The 16,001-nt window shown below is 51.7% G+C and overlaps 1 protein-coding gene across 1 annotated transcript in view; it reads left to right on the plus strand.

Annotated features, from left to right (window-relative positions):
* Window positions 1–9,727: 9,727 nt before the first annotated feature.
* Window positions 9,728–16,001, plus strand: part of MAP6 (microtubule associated protein 6) — a 37,365-nt gene continuing 31,091 nt past the window's right edge. The window contains exon 1 of the mRNA XM_066990022.1: window positions 9,728–10,629. Coding sequence (XP_066846123.1) covers window positions 9,866–10,629 — 764 coding nt within the window. The 5' untranslated portion in view covers window positions 9,728–9,865. The remainder of the gene's footprint in view (window positions 10,630–16,001) is intronic.

Below are 16,001 nucleotides of genomic sequence, written 5' to 3' on the forward strand. Positions count from 1 at the left end.
ACACAGCTCTGGTGAAACCCCAAGGGCTCTTTTCCTAAAGACACCGGTTGCTTTCATTGAGATAAAACTGGCTCAGGTGCCATTTGCATCCCTCCCCTTCACCATCCTTTGTCTCCAGGCCTTGTCTGCTTTGGAAAGCAAAGGAGGCTTTTAACCCGTTTGGCTCTGTTGCTTGGAGACGGGATGTTTCCTGGTGAGAAACCACCAGCGATTCCCAAAACGCCCTGCAGAGAGCTGCAGGTGCAGGGCTTCTGGTCCTCCTGCACTGTGCATGCCCCATTGTGGCTGGGGAGGCTCTTGGGGGACCAACGAGGGGACAGTCCTCGCAGTCCTGCTAGTGGGAAGGGTCCCACCTGAGCCCCGAAGGACACCCAAACAGCTAGGAAGTTTTCTGTTCCCAGATGTTTCGGGCCAAACCCCAAAGCAGACGTGCCCCTGTTTCCCTAAGCAGCTCTTTCCTTTTGGGTTATTATTACAAGAAAAAAAGCATGTTTCAGATTTACTGATGTACAAGCCGGCTCCTTGGAAAAGCTGACCAAAGAGTGAAGCGAGGCTCAGCTGGGTAATAAATATTTATGTCCTGCTCTGCCTCGGGCATGCCATTTGCTTTTTGTATCTCTGTTTCCTTAAATCAGGAGAGAAAAATACTTATAAAGGCCTTTGAAATCTTCGGCTTAAATTAGAAAGGACTCGGAGATTCCCAGACTGCCAGGAGGAGGCAAGAGAGATGCAGCTCTTTGCTGTGAGTAGGTAAAATAGAGGAGAAAAGAATTTGTATGGTGAGCAGAAAGGTGACAAATATTTCCATGAAGGCTGTGTCTAGAGGCCTATGAAACCCAACAAGCTTCCAAGCAGGGACCGTGGTTTCTGGAAGAGTTTTTAGTGGTGCTGTTGAAGGCTGTCCCTGAACCATGAGACCCCCAAGACCACTTCCAACCAGCCCCACTCCTTGGCCCCACCATCCCAGTGCTGGGATATTGAAGTCTAAGCCCAGGATTCCCACAGGATTGCAGCAGGCCAGGCATTCATGGGCATTCAGCTCGCTTCTTTGAGCTGTCTAGCTCTGAAGGAGGCAAATTGCTCCCTGCAGGCACTGGTCTCATGCTAGGGAAGACTTCAGCCCAGAGCTGTTGAGGAGCAGGAACTTGAAGGGGCTATTTTGGCCCATGTTAGCACCCCAGGCTACATCCAGGCCTATGAAAGGGCTATTTTGGCTCACATTATCACCCCAGGCAACATCCAGGCCTATGAAGGGGCTATTTTGTCTCACGTTAGCAGCTCAGGCAACATCCAGCCCTGTGAAAAGGCTATTTTGGCACACTTTAGCACCCCAGGCAACATCCAGGCCTACGAAGGGCTTATTTTCACCCACATTAGCACCTCAGGCTATATCCAGGCCTACGAAGGGCCTATTTTGGCCCATTGTAGCACCTCAGGCTACATCCAGGCATATGAAGGGCCTATTTTGGCTCACATAAGCACCTCAGGCTACATCCAGGCCTAAGTCATTCCTCTCTCTGCAGGGAGGCACCTCCAAAGATCTCGTCCTGCTCTTTACCAGTCCCCTTGTTCCGCTCTGCCCCTCTCCTCTTGCTCTCCCTTCCTGTTTCTGTCTTATTTCTGTCAGGACAACGGAAGAGGGGGGTGACAGCTGAAAAAGGCACTTCCATCAGCTCTGCACTGCTTTATAGAGAGGTCCTGGTCCCATCATGGTCCCCCCCATCCTGACTAAAGGTCTTGCTGCTACCGGAGCCCCCTTCACAACTCTTAATAGCCATGGGATCATAACTTTGAGGGGAAAAAAAATAGCAACATCATCAACAAAGAAGACTTTGTGATGGAGCTGGGCTGGTGTGAAACCCCTCAGGTCAGAATTGCAAGAAGGATTTTAGCTTTCGAGTGGCTTCATGCAGCTCTGGGCCAGGGATGCAGAGGCAAAAAGTCAAGGTGCTAGGGCTGGGGGGGATCACCTTGCAGTGTTCTTCTTGTAGGAAGGAGCCATGCTTAATACAGAGCATGTATTAAGAGCAACCTTACCTCAGGTCTGCCCCTGCAGTGCCACAGTCCTCTTGTCCCTGCTCAGTGGGAAGTGACGATAGGGGATGAGAAGGGTAATCTTTTATTTGGCAATGAGAAGATGTAGATTTACTCCCAGGGTTTCCATGTAACTTCCAGCAACTTTCCCTTTCTAGACTTGGGTGATGATTTGAAATTCAAGAGCAATGATAACGATGGGAAAATTTCACTGGCCCTCAGATGAATCTCCCCACGGCAGGATGTGCCTACCAAAAGGCCCACACTGTTCCTCCTGCTACTTCATGCTTCTCTGCTTGCTTTTACATCTTCTTTCTTCTCTCTTTACTGGCTTGGGTTTTAGTTGGGGAAGAGATGAAGCAGGAGCTCTCCTTAGGAGCATCAGAGGGAGATCATCACTGAGTGGGGACTGCAGGCAGAGCAACCCCCTCCAGTACCACCCACAACTAATCCCTACAAGTCCCATGGTAGCACCTCCTGGGGAATTTTGCTGCTGTTTAATTTACACTTATTCGCAGCCCTAGGGCTTTTAAACCTCAATTTTCTCAGTTTTTGTAAGTTTCTCAGCACTTCTCTTTATTTCCTGACATACCCGGGCACTTGCACTCATGTGCTCTATGATATATCTTCAGCCACATTCTCCTTGGCCTTTTCCTGCTCAGGTATTTATAGTTATTTATCCGATCTCCTGTGGCTTACGTTTCATCTGAGAACATAAATTCCTTTAATCCCTCAATAGGTCGTCCTCTGTAATCCCTTTATCAGCGGCCCTTGCGATTCAGTTGATCAATGTCCATCTCTGAGTACGAGAAGGAACCCGTAAAGCCCTGAGTCACTGCGCTGCGGGCTTTGCAAGTCACCGAGCTTTGCAAATCAGCACGGCAGGGTGTCCCCACCAGCCTGCATGGCCAGAAGAGAGCAGGTTCCACGTGGAAACCTGACCACGCTCCAGGATCAGGGCTGAGGAGGACCTGCACGGTGCAAGGAGCAGGGCAGTGACATGTATTGCGTGCAGGGGAGGCCAGGAGGCTCCACTGCTGTCCTGCTTTGCTCTGCTAATAGGAGCTGGATACAACCCCTGTTTGAGCCTCTTATTGAAACTCCACCACATGTAGGCCCTTCTGTTACACAGCACCCGTGGAAGAGCTAGAAGCTCTCTCCAAATCACTTTCCTTCTCTTCTAGCCATAGACAACCCTCTTTTTCTTCTCCGAAGAACCTCAGTCATCCATATGGGCTCCTAGGTCTCCCCACCAGCCTTATTTCCCCTCCAGTGGGAGGCCCAGATATCAGGAGGAAGCTGAGGACAACCTTTTAGCAACTCTCCAGTGGTTCCTCTGAGTCCCATGCCTTCTTGGCCCATCACTCCACCAGCAGTAAATGCATCTCCCCTGCAAGGTCCTCCTTGCTGCGGAGCCCCTCACTCCCCAGGCTCGTGCGACACTGTTGCGTTGAGTTTGTTCTTTGTCCATCCCCAGCTGTGGGTGGGACAGAAGCCCACTTCTCCCTGCTGCTATTTATTTAATGCAGATCATTTCAATAAACAGTCTCTCTGACATTACACCCTCATCTACCTGTTGCAAAATCTCCATAAAAATTTATTCTGAGATCTGGCTGGGTCAAATTCTTCCCTCTGTGTGCGGAATTATTCTCTTTATGCAGCTCTCTGATATGGATTTCCTTCAGCTGCCATCCCATTCAGCCTTGAAGCACCATCCCAACATATAGGAATCATAAACAAAGTCGACAAGGAGAAAAAGAACACCCCAGGCAGATCCTCATTCACAGCGGTTGTGTGTGATTAGAAAATGATTTAAGACGTGAGATGCCAGCAAAAGTCCTCTGTAAGTGGCCACCTGCTGTGCTGTCATATTCCCTTGTCCCTGGTGGCACTTGCTGGGGACAGGAGCAATTCAGAAGTGTCACTGCTGCAGAGACAGAGCCTGCAAAGCTGCGTGGGTGCCCGGGATAATCGTGCTGTGGCAGGGACATGGAGGCAGCAGAGCCATTGGGCACAAACGTAGGTAAAAAGAGCTTTCTGCACCTCACCAGGGTAGTGTGGAGCTGAATATTTTCTCTGAGGGGGGTCCAGGTGTGATCGAGGTCTAACCTTGGAGCTGGGGTCTCACCAGCTTCAGCCAGCAAAGCTGACGTCCGGGGTCCCTCTATAAGGGCAGAGAAAGACTCCTAAGGGAGTCTTTCTACAACCCCAACATTTTTTAGTTGCTGTTGGTGGTGGTTTTGTTTTGTTTTGATTTTTTTTTTTTCCATTTTCACTTCATGACACCTCTTATTGGAGATCTCCCACGAGCAATGGGCTGAGCTGCCATTTCCCTCCTCCGATGCTGGCAGGGAGGTTGGTGATCCCCAGGTGCCTCCCTTTGAGATGGCCACTGCTGCTTTTTCCTTTTATTTTTTTTTCCAAATAAAACCATCTTCCCCTCCTATAAGGTCTTGCACTGAGCTTTGCTGCACTGCTCCTACAATGCCATATCATTACTTCTTGGAATTATTGGGGGGTATGTGTATGCATGGGGAGGAAACGTGCACAGACAGCATGTGATAAGACGTCAGCCGCTGATCTGAGACAAAAAGCCGAGCCCTCTTCACCACTGGTTCCAGCAGGGAAAAATGGAAATCTGGGCGAGCCTTCACAGTGGCAGCAGAAGCAGCTTCAGACCTGCCCCAGGCTGGACACCAGTAGCTGGAATTCAGCTGAAAGTCATCCTGGCTTCATCTGAGGGTGCCAGGAGAGGATTCACCAGGTCCCCCAGTAATCAGCTCCCAAACCATGTCCATCAGCATTGTACGGGGGCATCTGGAGCTGTTCCTTGCCTCTGCACCAAGGGAAGCCAGCATAGACAGGACCCAGGACCACTGCCTGAAGGCAACACTGATTTTGGGTGCTGCAAAATTTGGGGCTTTCTCCATTTTGCACCCCTCCATGGTACCCTTAGTGTCATGCACACTTTGTTACAGCCCGATGCAGAGCGATGGCCATGTCCTTGGCCATCCCCAACCCTACGTCCCACCACGCAGCAGCACATTTGGCTGTGGCTGTTTCCCAGAAGAGGCTGGGGACGGGGAAAGCTGTCCCTGCTCTCTGCTGCGGTGGCTGCAATTTAAACGTGGAGGCATTTTTATTTATTTAACTCCCATGCTCTCTGAGAGAGGTTTGTAGCCAGCAACTCAATCGGGCTGATTAGAGCTAATGGATTTTACTTGACGTAAGCGATTAAATTATTTCCATGGCTGATTCCTGAAAGTGAATGAGCAGCTATGCTTCAGGATTTATATATAACTGTATAGTTCACTTCAGGAGACACCAAGCATTTTTTTTTTCGTTCTGCAGCTTCTTGCTTCATGCAGGTCTGCCTGGTATCTGCAGAGCCTCCTGACGCTGCAAAACCTCCCAGAGCAGCTCTGCCCATGTCTCAGCTTACGAAAAAAAAGGAGATGGGTGGTGCATGACTGAGCATTTTCATATGAGACGAGCCCAGAAAGAGGTTCAGAATCACCCCAGTCGCTGCGCACATGCAAATACCCAGGTCCCAAAGGGATGCGAGGCGCTGTGCAGAACCCCAGTGAGCAGGCGTGCTGGATGCAGGGCTGGGAACGCTGCAGCTGCAAAATGGGAGCTGCTGCAGTGGGTTCGTATGGGCTTGCAGCCACCAGAAACACACTAATGCATCACCTTGGGCACGGAGCTGCTGCCACATTGGTGCAACTCCTCGAGCTGAACCAGGCTGGGTTTGGTGCTGCAAATACACACATAGACTTGCCTGAAGGCAGACACTGCCCCCGAGCTGGCAGGGTAAGAGACTGGGGTGGGAACAGGTCTTGAAAGTATTTCTTCCTGCTCCATGTTACACTAAAGGCCACTAAAGGCCATTAACTACGCTGATAACCCTTAGTGCAACAAACCCGACAGCAGCGTGGATGGAGTACAGGATGCTTTCTGCAGAGCGTGTTCGCTGCGGGTATCATATCTCAGACCAAGATGCGTTTTACACCCTAATAAATCACCACGGCAGGCTTCAGGTAAATGGAATTACAGAGAGCATTTAAAAATAAGCACATCTTTGAGGTTCAGCAGCCGACAGGCTCGATCCCTTTGCAATCTTGCAGACCTTGGGTGGGTTTTCCCATCGTAGGGCGATGCTTTTCCACTTTGCCTTGCTGCTGGTCCAATCTATTTCTTTAAAACTACAGTGCATCGGCTGCAAAAGCCTTTTGGTATCATCCTGTGCAGAAAGCAGTAGGTTAAAAAAAAAAAAAAAAAAAAAATAAAAGCAGGACTTGGGCCAGGCAGTCCGATGCCAGCAGTTTTGGGACAACTCTCCCATCACTTGCTGCATGGCCTGGATGAGCCGATGGCTTCATCCTGTGCAGAAGGAAAATGCAGCGTGGGGAGAGCTGAATGCAAAGTTGTCATTGCCCCCTCCTGGGTTTGCCTTTATCGTAGTGGGTTTAAGAGGAAGAATTGGCCTACACTGTGATTAGCACTTCTGTTGTGGGTACAAAGGAGCACATACCACACTTATTATAAATGCAATACATAGGGCATTAAAAAAAAAAATGCGATTCCCACCTGAACGCTGAAGAGCTGCCTAAATCTTTAATGATGATCACCTCTTCTAATTGCACCGGTTGCAAAAGCAAGGACGATATAACCCTGGTGGCTAAAGCAATGCTTGTGTATAGACACCTCCATCTGCAAATAATAATGCATTTTTTTTTTCAAGGGCAGCCCTTCCACTCAGTCAATCCTAACAGTGAGGGCTCTGATGCCATCTGTAGAACAGGTTATCTCTATTTAACTACAGGCAAGAATGAAATTAAGCAAATCAAAGCAAAGATGGGAAAAAAAATAATAAAAAAACAAACCCTCAGGGCCTGAATCAGTAAGGGTTTGCAAAATGTTGAAGTAAAGAAACAATCCCAGCACGAGTAATCCTGCCTCTCACTGCATTCCCAGCAGCTGCAGGCGCTGTCTGGTGGGGATCAGCTTTCTGACTGCAATGCCCTATTCGGATTCAAGGGTCTCAGAGGGGTACGGGGTGGGATTTGGGGTTTTGAGTCCACGCTGGGAGTGAGCGTTAGGAGGAGCCATTGGTGGGACTTGCAGCAAACATGGGTTTGGAGGGGGTGTTTTGCTTCAGTTTTGCAGCTGCAACACTGCAGTGAAATGTGGAAAAATAATCAGGTGAAATAAAATAAATATGTGTGTGCATGCATGTGTCTGTGCATGCATGTGCGTGTCTGCATGCATGTGCATGTGTTTGTGTGTGCAGTTTTATCCATAAAAAACTGACAGGCAGGGGAAATCGGTCCGTTGCAGCCTGGCAATGCAGCTTGTTAAAGATCTGTGCGCTTGCATGCATCTGTGTGCACTTATTTGCACGCACGTCTGCATGTGTGTCTTTGAGCACACGTGTATGTGCACATCTATATGTGTGCAAGTACTTCCATGTCTGTTTGTGTATTTATGTAGGCATGAATGTGCATGCAAGGCATGTGTGCATGCCCGCACACATATGTGCATGCAAGCATCTGTGCGTGTGTGCGTGCCCATCTATATGCAAGTACATTTGTGCAGGTGTCCATATGTGAACATATATGTGTGTGTGTCTGAGTCCAAATCTGTGTGCATGTGTGCGCATGCATGTATATGTGCATGCACATGTATGTCTCTGTATGAAAGTCTATGTTGCACACGTGTGTATCTGTGCCAGTGTGCATGTGAATACGTGTGGATGTCTGTGCATGTGTCCCTCTTTTCATGTGTGTGTGTGTGTGCACCTGTGCCTGCGTATGTGTGTATATTATTATGCATGTGCATAGGTGTGTATGCATGTATACGCGTGCATGTAAACATGTGCATGCATATGTACATGTGTGTACAAGTGTGTGCCCACATCTGTGCACATGTGCACATGTGGAGGTGTGTGCCTGACTGTGCCTGTCAGTGCATATGTGTGATTGTATGTGTGCAAATGTGTTCATGTATGTGTGCTTGTGCATGTGAGTGCATGCATGTGATTGTGCACATGTGAATGAATGTCTTGCATGTGTGTGTGTATGTGTACACATGTATCCAAACAAAAGTGTGCATGCATGTGTGTATGTAGGTGTGTGTGATTGTGTTCACATTTGTACCCATATATTTGCACAAGTATTCATGCATGTGGTTGATGTGTGTGCATGTGCACATGCAAGTATGTGTGCATATGTGTTTCCATATGCAAGTTCGTGTGCATGTGTGTGCACAAATGTGTATGCATGTGTGTGCAGACATGGGTGCTGCTGTATGTGTATATAGACAGACATGCAGGTGTGTGTGCATGCATATATGTGTGCATATGTTTGTAAACGTGTATGTGCATGTACACATGCATCTCTGTACATGTGTGTGCTTGCACATGTGCACGTGTGTGCATATGCATTCATTTGCATACATCTTGCATGTGCATGTCTGCATCTCTGTCTGAGTGTATAGGCATGGTTTTGCATGTGCATGTGTGTACAAATATGAGTGTGCATGTGCATGTGCAATACAAGAGAGTGCAAGTGCGTGCATGTATGTTTGTTCAATAAGTCTGTGTGTGTAGATGTCTTCCACAAGTGTATGTCTTCCAGGTATGTGTGCAAGTGTGCGTGCCTGCATGTGTGCAGGTGTGTGCATGCATATAGGTATGCATGCACGTGCACATATGGTTGTGCAAATGTGCATACAAGTGTAAGATGCATATGTGTGCACATTGCATTTGCATTTTTGTGTGTGCACATGTATGTGCATGTACATGTGCGAGTGTATGCAAATGTGCATGTGCATGCAAATGTGCATGTACACTTATGTGAATGCAGGTCTGTCTGGTCACATGGGTCTTGTTCACATGTGTGACTGTTGCCTATATGTGTGCATGCATGTGCACAGGAATGAGTACTCACATGTATGTGCACATGCACATAGCCATGTGCAGGTATCTGTGCATGTGTGAGTGTGCATACGTGTGTAAGGATATGTGTGCATGCATGTTTGTGTCCTTGTGTGTGTGTGTGTTCGTGTGTGTACATGTATGTGAAAGTGTATGCGTGTGCATACATGTGCGCATGTGTTCATGTGTGCGCAAATCTGTGCATGTGTGTGCAAGTGAACGTGTGCATGTATGTTATGTGTGCACGTGTGTGTACACATGTTTGTGTGTGAATGTGTATGCATGTGTCCATGTGTGTTAATGCATATGCACGTGTTCACATGTGTGCACATGTGTTTGTGTGTGCACGTGTGTTCATGTGTGTGAATGTATTGCGTGTCTTGCATGTGTGTTCTTGTGTGTGCGTGTGCATGTGTGCATGTTTGTTTGTGTGCACATGTTTGTGCATGTGTTGCGTGTGTTGCACATGTGTTCATGCGTGTGCACGTGCGTTCATACGTGCACACGCGTGTTCCCCTGCACGCACACACGCATTTACATGCACACGCACTGCGCAACTCCCTGCACACCCTTACACCCCTCTCCCCCCACGCACTCCTTTTCTCCCCCCCCCACCTTGCACACCCGGCCGTGCACGCGCCCCCTCCAGGTGCACGCGTGCAGGTACACCCCTCCCCCTCCCTAAAACCCCTCCCCCTCCCCAAACAGACCCCTCCCCCTCCCTCCCTTCCTCCCCCTTCCCCCCCCCCCCCCCCCCCCGCGGGCGGGGCGCGTTGCGCTGCGCTGCGCTGCGCGGTGCCTGCGCTGCGCCTCCCCGGGCGCGTCCCCTTTCCTCGTCCCCCCTTCCTCGTCCCCTCTCCCTGTCCCTTCTCCCGGTCCCCTCCCGTGGCCACCATGGCGTGGCCCTGCATCACCCGCGCCTGCTGCATCGCCCGCTTCTGGAACCAGCTGGACAAGGCGGACATCGCCGTGCCCTTGGTCTTCACCAAATACTCGGAGGCCACCGAGCAGCAGCAGCATCCTCAGCACCCCCAGCACCCCCTGCAGCAGCAGCAGCAGCCCCAGCCCGTGGTCCCCGCTCCCCCCCAGCGCCCCTCGGTCCCCATCGCCACCCAGCCCGGTGCCGATGCTGCTGCTGCTGCTGCGGGAGGAGGAGGAGGTGGGGAAGCGGCTCCCGGGTCGGCACGGCCCGGCCCGGCCCCGCACGCTTCTCCCCCCGCCGATTCGGTGATGCGGCACGACTACAAACCCTGGAAGGTGCAGCGGCCGGAGCCCAGCTGCAAGCCCAAGAGCGAGTACCAGCCTTCGGATGCGCCCTTCGAGAAGGAGACGCAGTACCAGAAGGATTTCCGCGCCTGGCCCATCCCCAAAAGGGGGGATCACCCTTGGATCCCGAAAGCGGGACCCTCGCCGGTCCTCGGTCCGGAGCGAGCATCCCCGGAGAAGCCGGCTCAGGAGAAGAGGAGGAAGAAGGAGGAAGACACCGAGGCCGAGGAAGAGCATCCCAAAGCCGGGGCCGGGAGGGAGAAGGGCCGGCAGAAGGGCGAGGAGCCCGGGGGGCAGCAGGCGGAGGCGGGCAGGGGCAGGGCGGCTGCCGATGCCCTCAACAGGCAGATCAAGGAGGAGGTGGTGGCGGCGGGGGTCAGCTCGTCCTACAGGTGAGACCCCCCCGGGGCCACCCCTGCCCACCCGGTGGGAAGGGGAAAGAGGCTACGAAGCTTTGTGGGGCCGCCTCTTTGGGGTGCCGATGGGGTACGGGTGGGTGCTGTGCAGGGGGGGAAATGTGTGGGGTCTTTTCGGGGGGGGGGCGGGGGTTCACAGCTCCGGGTGGGGCTGCAGCCCCAAATTACCCACCCCGAAATTCCTAGTTCCCGAAATTCCCACTCCTGAAATTCCCACCCTGAATTTCCCACCCCGAATTTCCCACCCCAAAATTCCCACCCACAAAATTCCCACCCCCCCAAACTCGCCCCCTGCCACCAGCTTGTCTAGCATGGGGAGCTTTGGACCGTTTCACCCCCAACACCCGGATCTCCTGTGGTCCTTCCCCAGAGCATCCCTACGTGCCCAGAAACCCGCTGCGACCCCACCGGCACCGATCCCACTCGCGACGGGGCCGGCGGCATCCCCGAGACAAAGCATCCCGGGGACGCGGCAGGATGCGGGTGACGCGCGTCCTTGGGTGGGGCAGCCTTCGGATGCTGCCATGTTTAACGTGCCGTGGGGTGGCATATCCCCATATCCCCCCCCCTTAATCCCCTCCCCGGGTCCGGGTGCCCCAATTTCACCCGAGGAAGGGACCCCCTTTTGGGATCTACGTGCGCTGAACTCCTCGCCGCTGGTGTTTTTGGATGCGTCGGGAATGCAAAACAAAAAGTGGCGGGGCGGCTGCTGCCCTGCCGCGTACGTTTGCAACGGGGATTTGCTGCGATCGTGTTTTCCAGAGCTTTCTTTTGGCAGAGCCCACCGCCGCCGAGAGTGGGGTGGCGGTGGCAGAGAGCGGGGCTGGTGGGGCTGGCTGGGAGCAAAGCCTCACCGCGGTCCCGTCGCTTCTCCCCGCGCCTACGTGCGTGCCACGGTGGTGATGGTGTTAGGAGAGAGCCCGCTTTTCTTCCCTGGGGAGGGGTTAGGGAGCAGGCTGTGCATCAAACAGGTAATAAATCCATGCGGATTTCAAACATCCTGGCCAGGAAATGGCTCAAACAGTGAGATTTGGATTATTTTGGGGGTTGTAGTTTGGGGCCAGGCCTGGCTCTCCCCTGGGATGCCAGGGATGCTGTGGGCGCTGTGCATCCAGCTGCTGGCAGTCTGCTGAGATGCCAGGGATTTTGGGGTTCTCTGTTTTTTCTAAGGATAAACCCTTTTGTAGGGAAAAGGGTTTTCCAAGCGCAACACGCCGTCCTTTAACCCGCTTTGTGCCTCTGTGATGTTCAACTCGGGGCGTTTTTGTCTGCTCGTCTTACAGGGTGTAGGTTTTTTGGTGCTGGAAGCTGTCCAGGAGCTGGAGAGCTGCTGTGCCGCTCTCTTCCACTGGTGCAGAGGGTAATTAGGCTTATTTCCCCTAAATCTTTGGATGCTCAGCATCCCGCCCCTCCGTGCAGCCACCATTGCAGCAGGGCTGTGCATCCCCCCTTACAAAAAGGTCTTGGGGCAGAAGGCTTCAGCCTTCCCCGTGTTGCTCCTCAGCTTTTAGGACACCCCCAGGGCTTTTCCTTCCCCCCAGCTTCCATGATTTTGTTCCTTGCAGCTCATTGCAGGAGGAGTTGTTTGCTCTGCCACTCAGCCCTGCGCCGTAAGCGCCTCTTCATCAATGCATTAGCGATGTTGTGGCTAATTGTTCTCGTTTTCTGCTCAATTTAGGCATCTTTTAAGTGTCGCTTATTGTCTGGGTTCTCTTTTAAAGCCAAATTCCCCAAATCCGTGTTACTATTGAGAGCCTTGCTGCTCCCAGGAGCCCCTACGGGGTGAGCCTTGGACATCTCCAAGGATGGAGACTCCAAAACCTATTTGGGCAACCTTTTGGGCCACGCAGGAGCCAAAACCATCCCCTAATGACTGGGGAGCAGCAAGGATGGCTAACACGGGGCTTGTCCTCTGCGCCCTTTGCCATGCTCATGCGTGGGTGAAGCCTCCCTGCAATCACCAGCACAGGGAGAAGGGGGAGATTTCCTTACAGCCCTTTGCCACTGCTGCAGATCAGCGTAATGGGATGCTGGGAAGCAGCTCAGGGGTGAAGCCAAGGAAGATTTTTTTGATGGTTTTAAAACTTGCTGCATTGCTGTGTTTTTTAGCGGCTAGGGAACATCGAGCGACCAGCCCCAGGCCGTGAAAAAGGGAGGAATTCCCCCTTTTAACCTCTTTATACCGAGTGAATAGTGCACTGGGACCTCCACCACAGAGCAGAGGGTGCCTGGTGGTGATGGGCACGGGGGACGGAGGCTGCTCCCAGCCCTGGTGATGGATGCCAAGGATGTGCCCCGTGTTTGTTAATGTTTGAGCCCAGAAGATTTCAGCAAGGCTGGAGCAGCAATGGCAGGACTGCATGCATCTGCAGGAGCCTCTGCGTGCCCCAGGGATCCTACAGAACATCAAGGGAAACGCTGGGAGGATGAGCTCAGTCCTAAAGGTTTCCATATGTGAAGTGACTCCTGGGGCAACGTATGGGCTGGAGCCCTTGGGATCAAGGAGGTTTGGAGGTGGTTGAGTTGTGCACGATGGCATCTGCTGGCCAGGTGGTGCCATGGGTGTTCCTCTTCTGCAGTGGGGAAACTGAGGCAGGGACCCACCTGAACTCACACCATGCTGTAGGGCTGGGGACAGAGTGCAGCCTCGGGACATCATTCCCCTGTTTGGTGTCCTGTTTTGTTCCTGAGGTGCTGGAAGCCACCGCTGTGGCCAGGTGTGCTTTGGTGTGATGCAGGTTCCAGCACCGAGGTGCTTCTTGCCTCAGTTTCCCTCCCAAAAACGTGGGCTGCCCAAGCAATGCTATGGGAGCAGTTTGCATCTCCCTTCGCCACTCTCTTCTCTGCTCCTTGTGGTGGTCTGTGGACCGTGAGGGACCAATGTAAGGACCAGGGCATCCTTCAGCAGCTGGGACAACTAGGGTTAGGTGGCTGATAGGACTTTTAGGTGGACAAATGGGAGCCAGGACCTGGCCTGGGGGAACTCATGGAAAGGGCCCCATCTTTGCTGCTGCATAGAGCCCTTTCTTGTTCAGCTGTCTGGTGTCCTGAAAGGGGACCTGGTGGCATCATCATGGGGTTTCGTCTGCGTTGGGCACAAAGGTGGCCCTGGTGACTCCAGTGCTTGAAAGCTTGGGAGTGGGCTTTGTCCCCTGAACTCTTCTGGGTGGAGCAAAGCAGGGATGGAGGTGATGGGGATGGAGATGATGGGGATGGAGGTGATGGGGATGGAGAGGATGGAGATGGAGGTGATGGGGATGGAGGTGATGGGGATGGAGGTGATGGGGATGGAGATGATGGGGATGGAGGTGATGGGGATGGAGGTGATGGGGATGGAAATGATGGGGATGGAGAACAATGGGGATGGAGACAATGGGGGTGGAGGTGATGGGGATGGAGACGATGGAGATGGAGGTGATGGGGATGGAGACGATGGAGATGGAGGTGATGGGGATGGAGGTGATGGGGATGGAAATGATGGGGATGGAGAACAATGGGGATGGAGACAATGGGGATGGAGGTGATGGGGATGGAGACGATGGAGATGGAGGTGATGGGGATGGAGTTGATGGGGATGGAGATTATGGGGATGGAGAGGATGGGGATGGAGAGGATGGGGTTGGAGAGGATGAGGATGGAGACCATGGCCATGGCGACGGAGGTGATGGGGATGGAGATGATGGGAATGGAGGTGATTGGGATGGAGACAGTGGGGATGAACGGACTCCTAGGCTGGAGCTGTCCCTGGGGGTCTGGGAGCAGGGACAGAAGGTGACCAGGTGTGCAGGCAGTGGGGTTTGCTGGGGGCAGTGGAACAATTTGAGGTGTGTTTGGCAAAAATACACAAAGGAATGAAGGTTTCCCATTTTTGTTTGGAAAATGATGGAAAAATGTTAAAGTTAGATGTATTCTGTTTTGTTTTGGTTTCCTCCATCTTGCTTTCTTCTCTTAACATTTTATTTCCATGAAAAAAAAAAAAAAAGATGTAACAGGTAAAGGGGAAATATCGCCCCGTTTTGCAGAAATGAGAAATATTGCTCCCTTTGTGTTGAAATGAGTAAAAAGGCAATGAATTTTCCCCAGAGAAGTGATATTGAGAAACCTAGTTCTCAAGTTCTTCACCAGAAAGATATCCTTTTTGACCAAAGCAATTATTTTTTTTTCTCCAATTTCTTTTCCTATCAGAGGAAATAAAACAAGAGAGGCTTCAACGGACAAATTGGAACTGCCTCTGGTATTAATTAATTGCCTGTTGCTAATGTGCTGTCATTCATCTCAAGCCCGGAGGTACTAAGGATGTGGAGCAAAGGGGAGACCGTAGAAGCTGTAGAGATGAATGACTCAGTGCTGGGCACCTGCTGGGTCTTTTTCTGAGAAAGGGGAGTTAATTCGGGGAGGGATGTCCACACGGGAGGGCTGGCGCAGGCTGTGTGGGGATGGGGAATCCATGCTGCATCATTACGGTAGTGGAAATGTGGGGCTGAAGGACCTCCCAAGACGATCTGGTCCAAATTCCAGTCCTGAGGAAGGAGATGATGTTTCTAGACCATGCCAGGCTGATTTTTATCCCATCTTTTCTTGAAAATCTCCATTGGAGGACATGGCCCACCTTGGTGAGATGCTCAGCAATGCTGCTCACACAGGTTTGGTTGGAAATTCTCCTTTGTCTTCTGAGATTTCTGATCAGATCATAGGCTATGTCTACATTAATAAATTAAACAGTGCCAAGACATGTTCCTGGACACAGGGACGTGATCACCTGCACCTTTCTGTTGTTGCAGTGGTCCCATGCATATTTCCCAGGCTGGGTGTGGGACGGGGTATGAGCCAAAAACTGATACCAACACACAGCTTGGGTGCAACCACCTTGTATTGGGGGTTAAAAAGTTTAATCATGTAAGTGAGGACTGTCACAGTTTTTCCCGTTCTGTTTTTTTTTTTGAGCAGTTTTTCCCCTGTTTCTGCTCTGCTACATCACCTCAGCAGGGACCTTTAGGCACGTAGGACTGGATGGGATGCTCTGGACCAGTAAATCAAATCGTAGGCACCCTGTTGTTCAGCCTTTTTCAGTAACGTGTGGTACCACTCTCAGAAATTAGGGATTTTTACTTGCATGACTCCAACTTGAACAGTGTGCCAAGACCCCAGCCTGGTGGTTCGGAGGCATCATCTCATTTCCAGCCTGAGGATGGCGATGGCCAGGTTATGGTTTGTTTTTGTGTTAGCATTGGGTTATTTAGTGCTTTTCTTCTCTCTGGGGGTCCCTGCCCTGTGTCCCTTAGTCCATCAGATTGCTTGGCTCTGCAGCTAGCAAGCCAAAGCTTTTTAGTTTCTGTTGTATTCCCTGA

This window comes from Anser cygnoides, chromosome 1 (genome assembly GCF_040182565.1).
Source record: "Anser cygnoides isolate HZ-2024a breed goose chromosome 1, Taihu_goose_T2T_genome, whole genome shotgun sequence".
NCBI classification, from domain to species: Eukaryota; Metazoa; Chordata; class Aves; order Anseriformes; family Anatidae; genus Anser; species Anser cygnoides.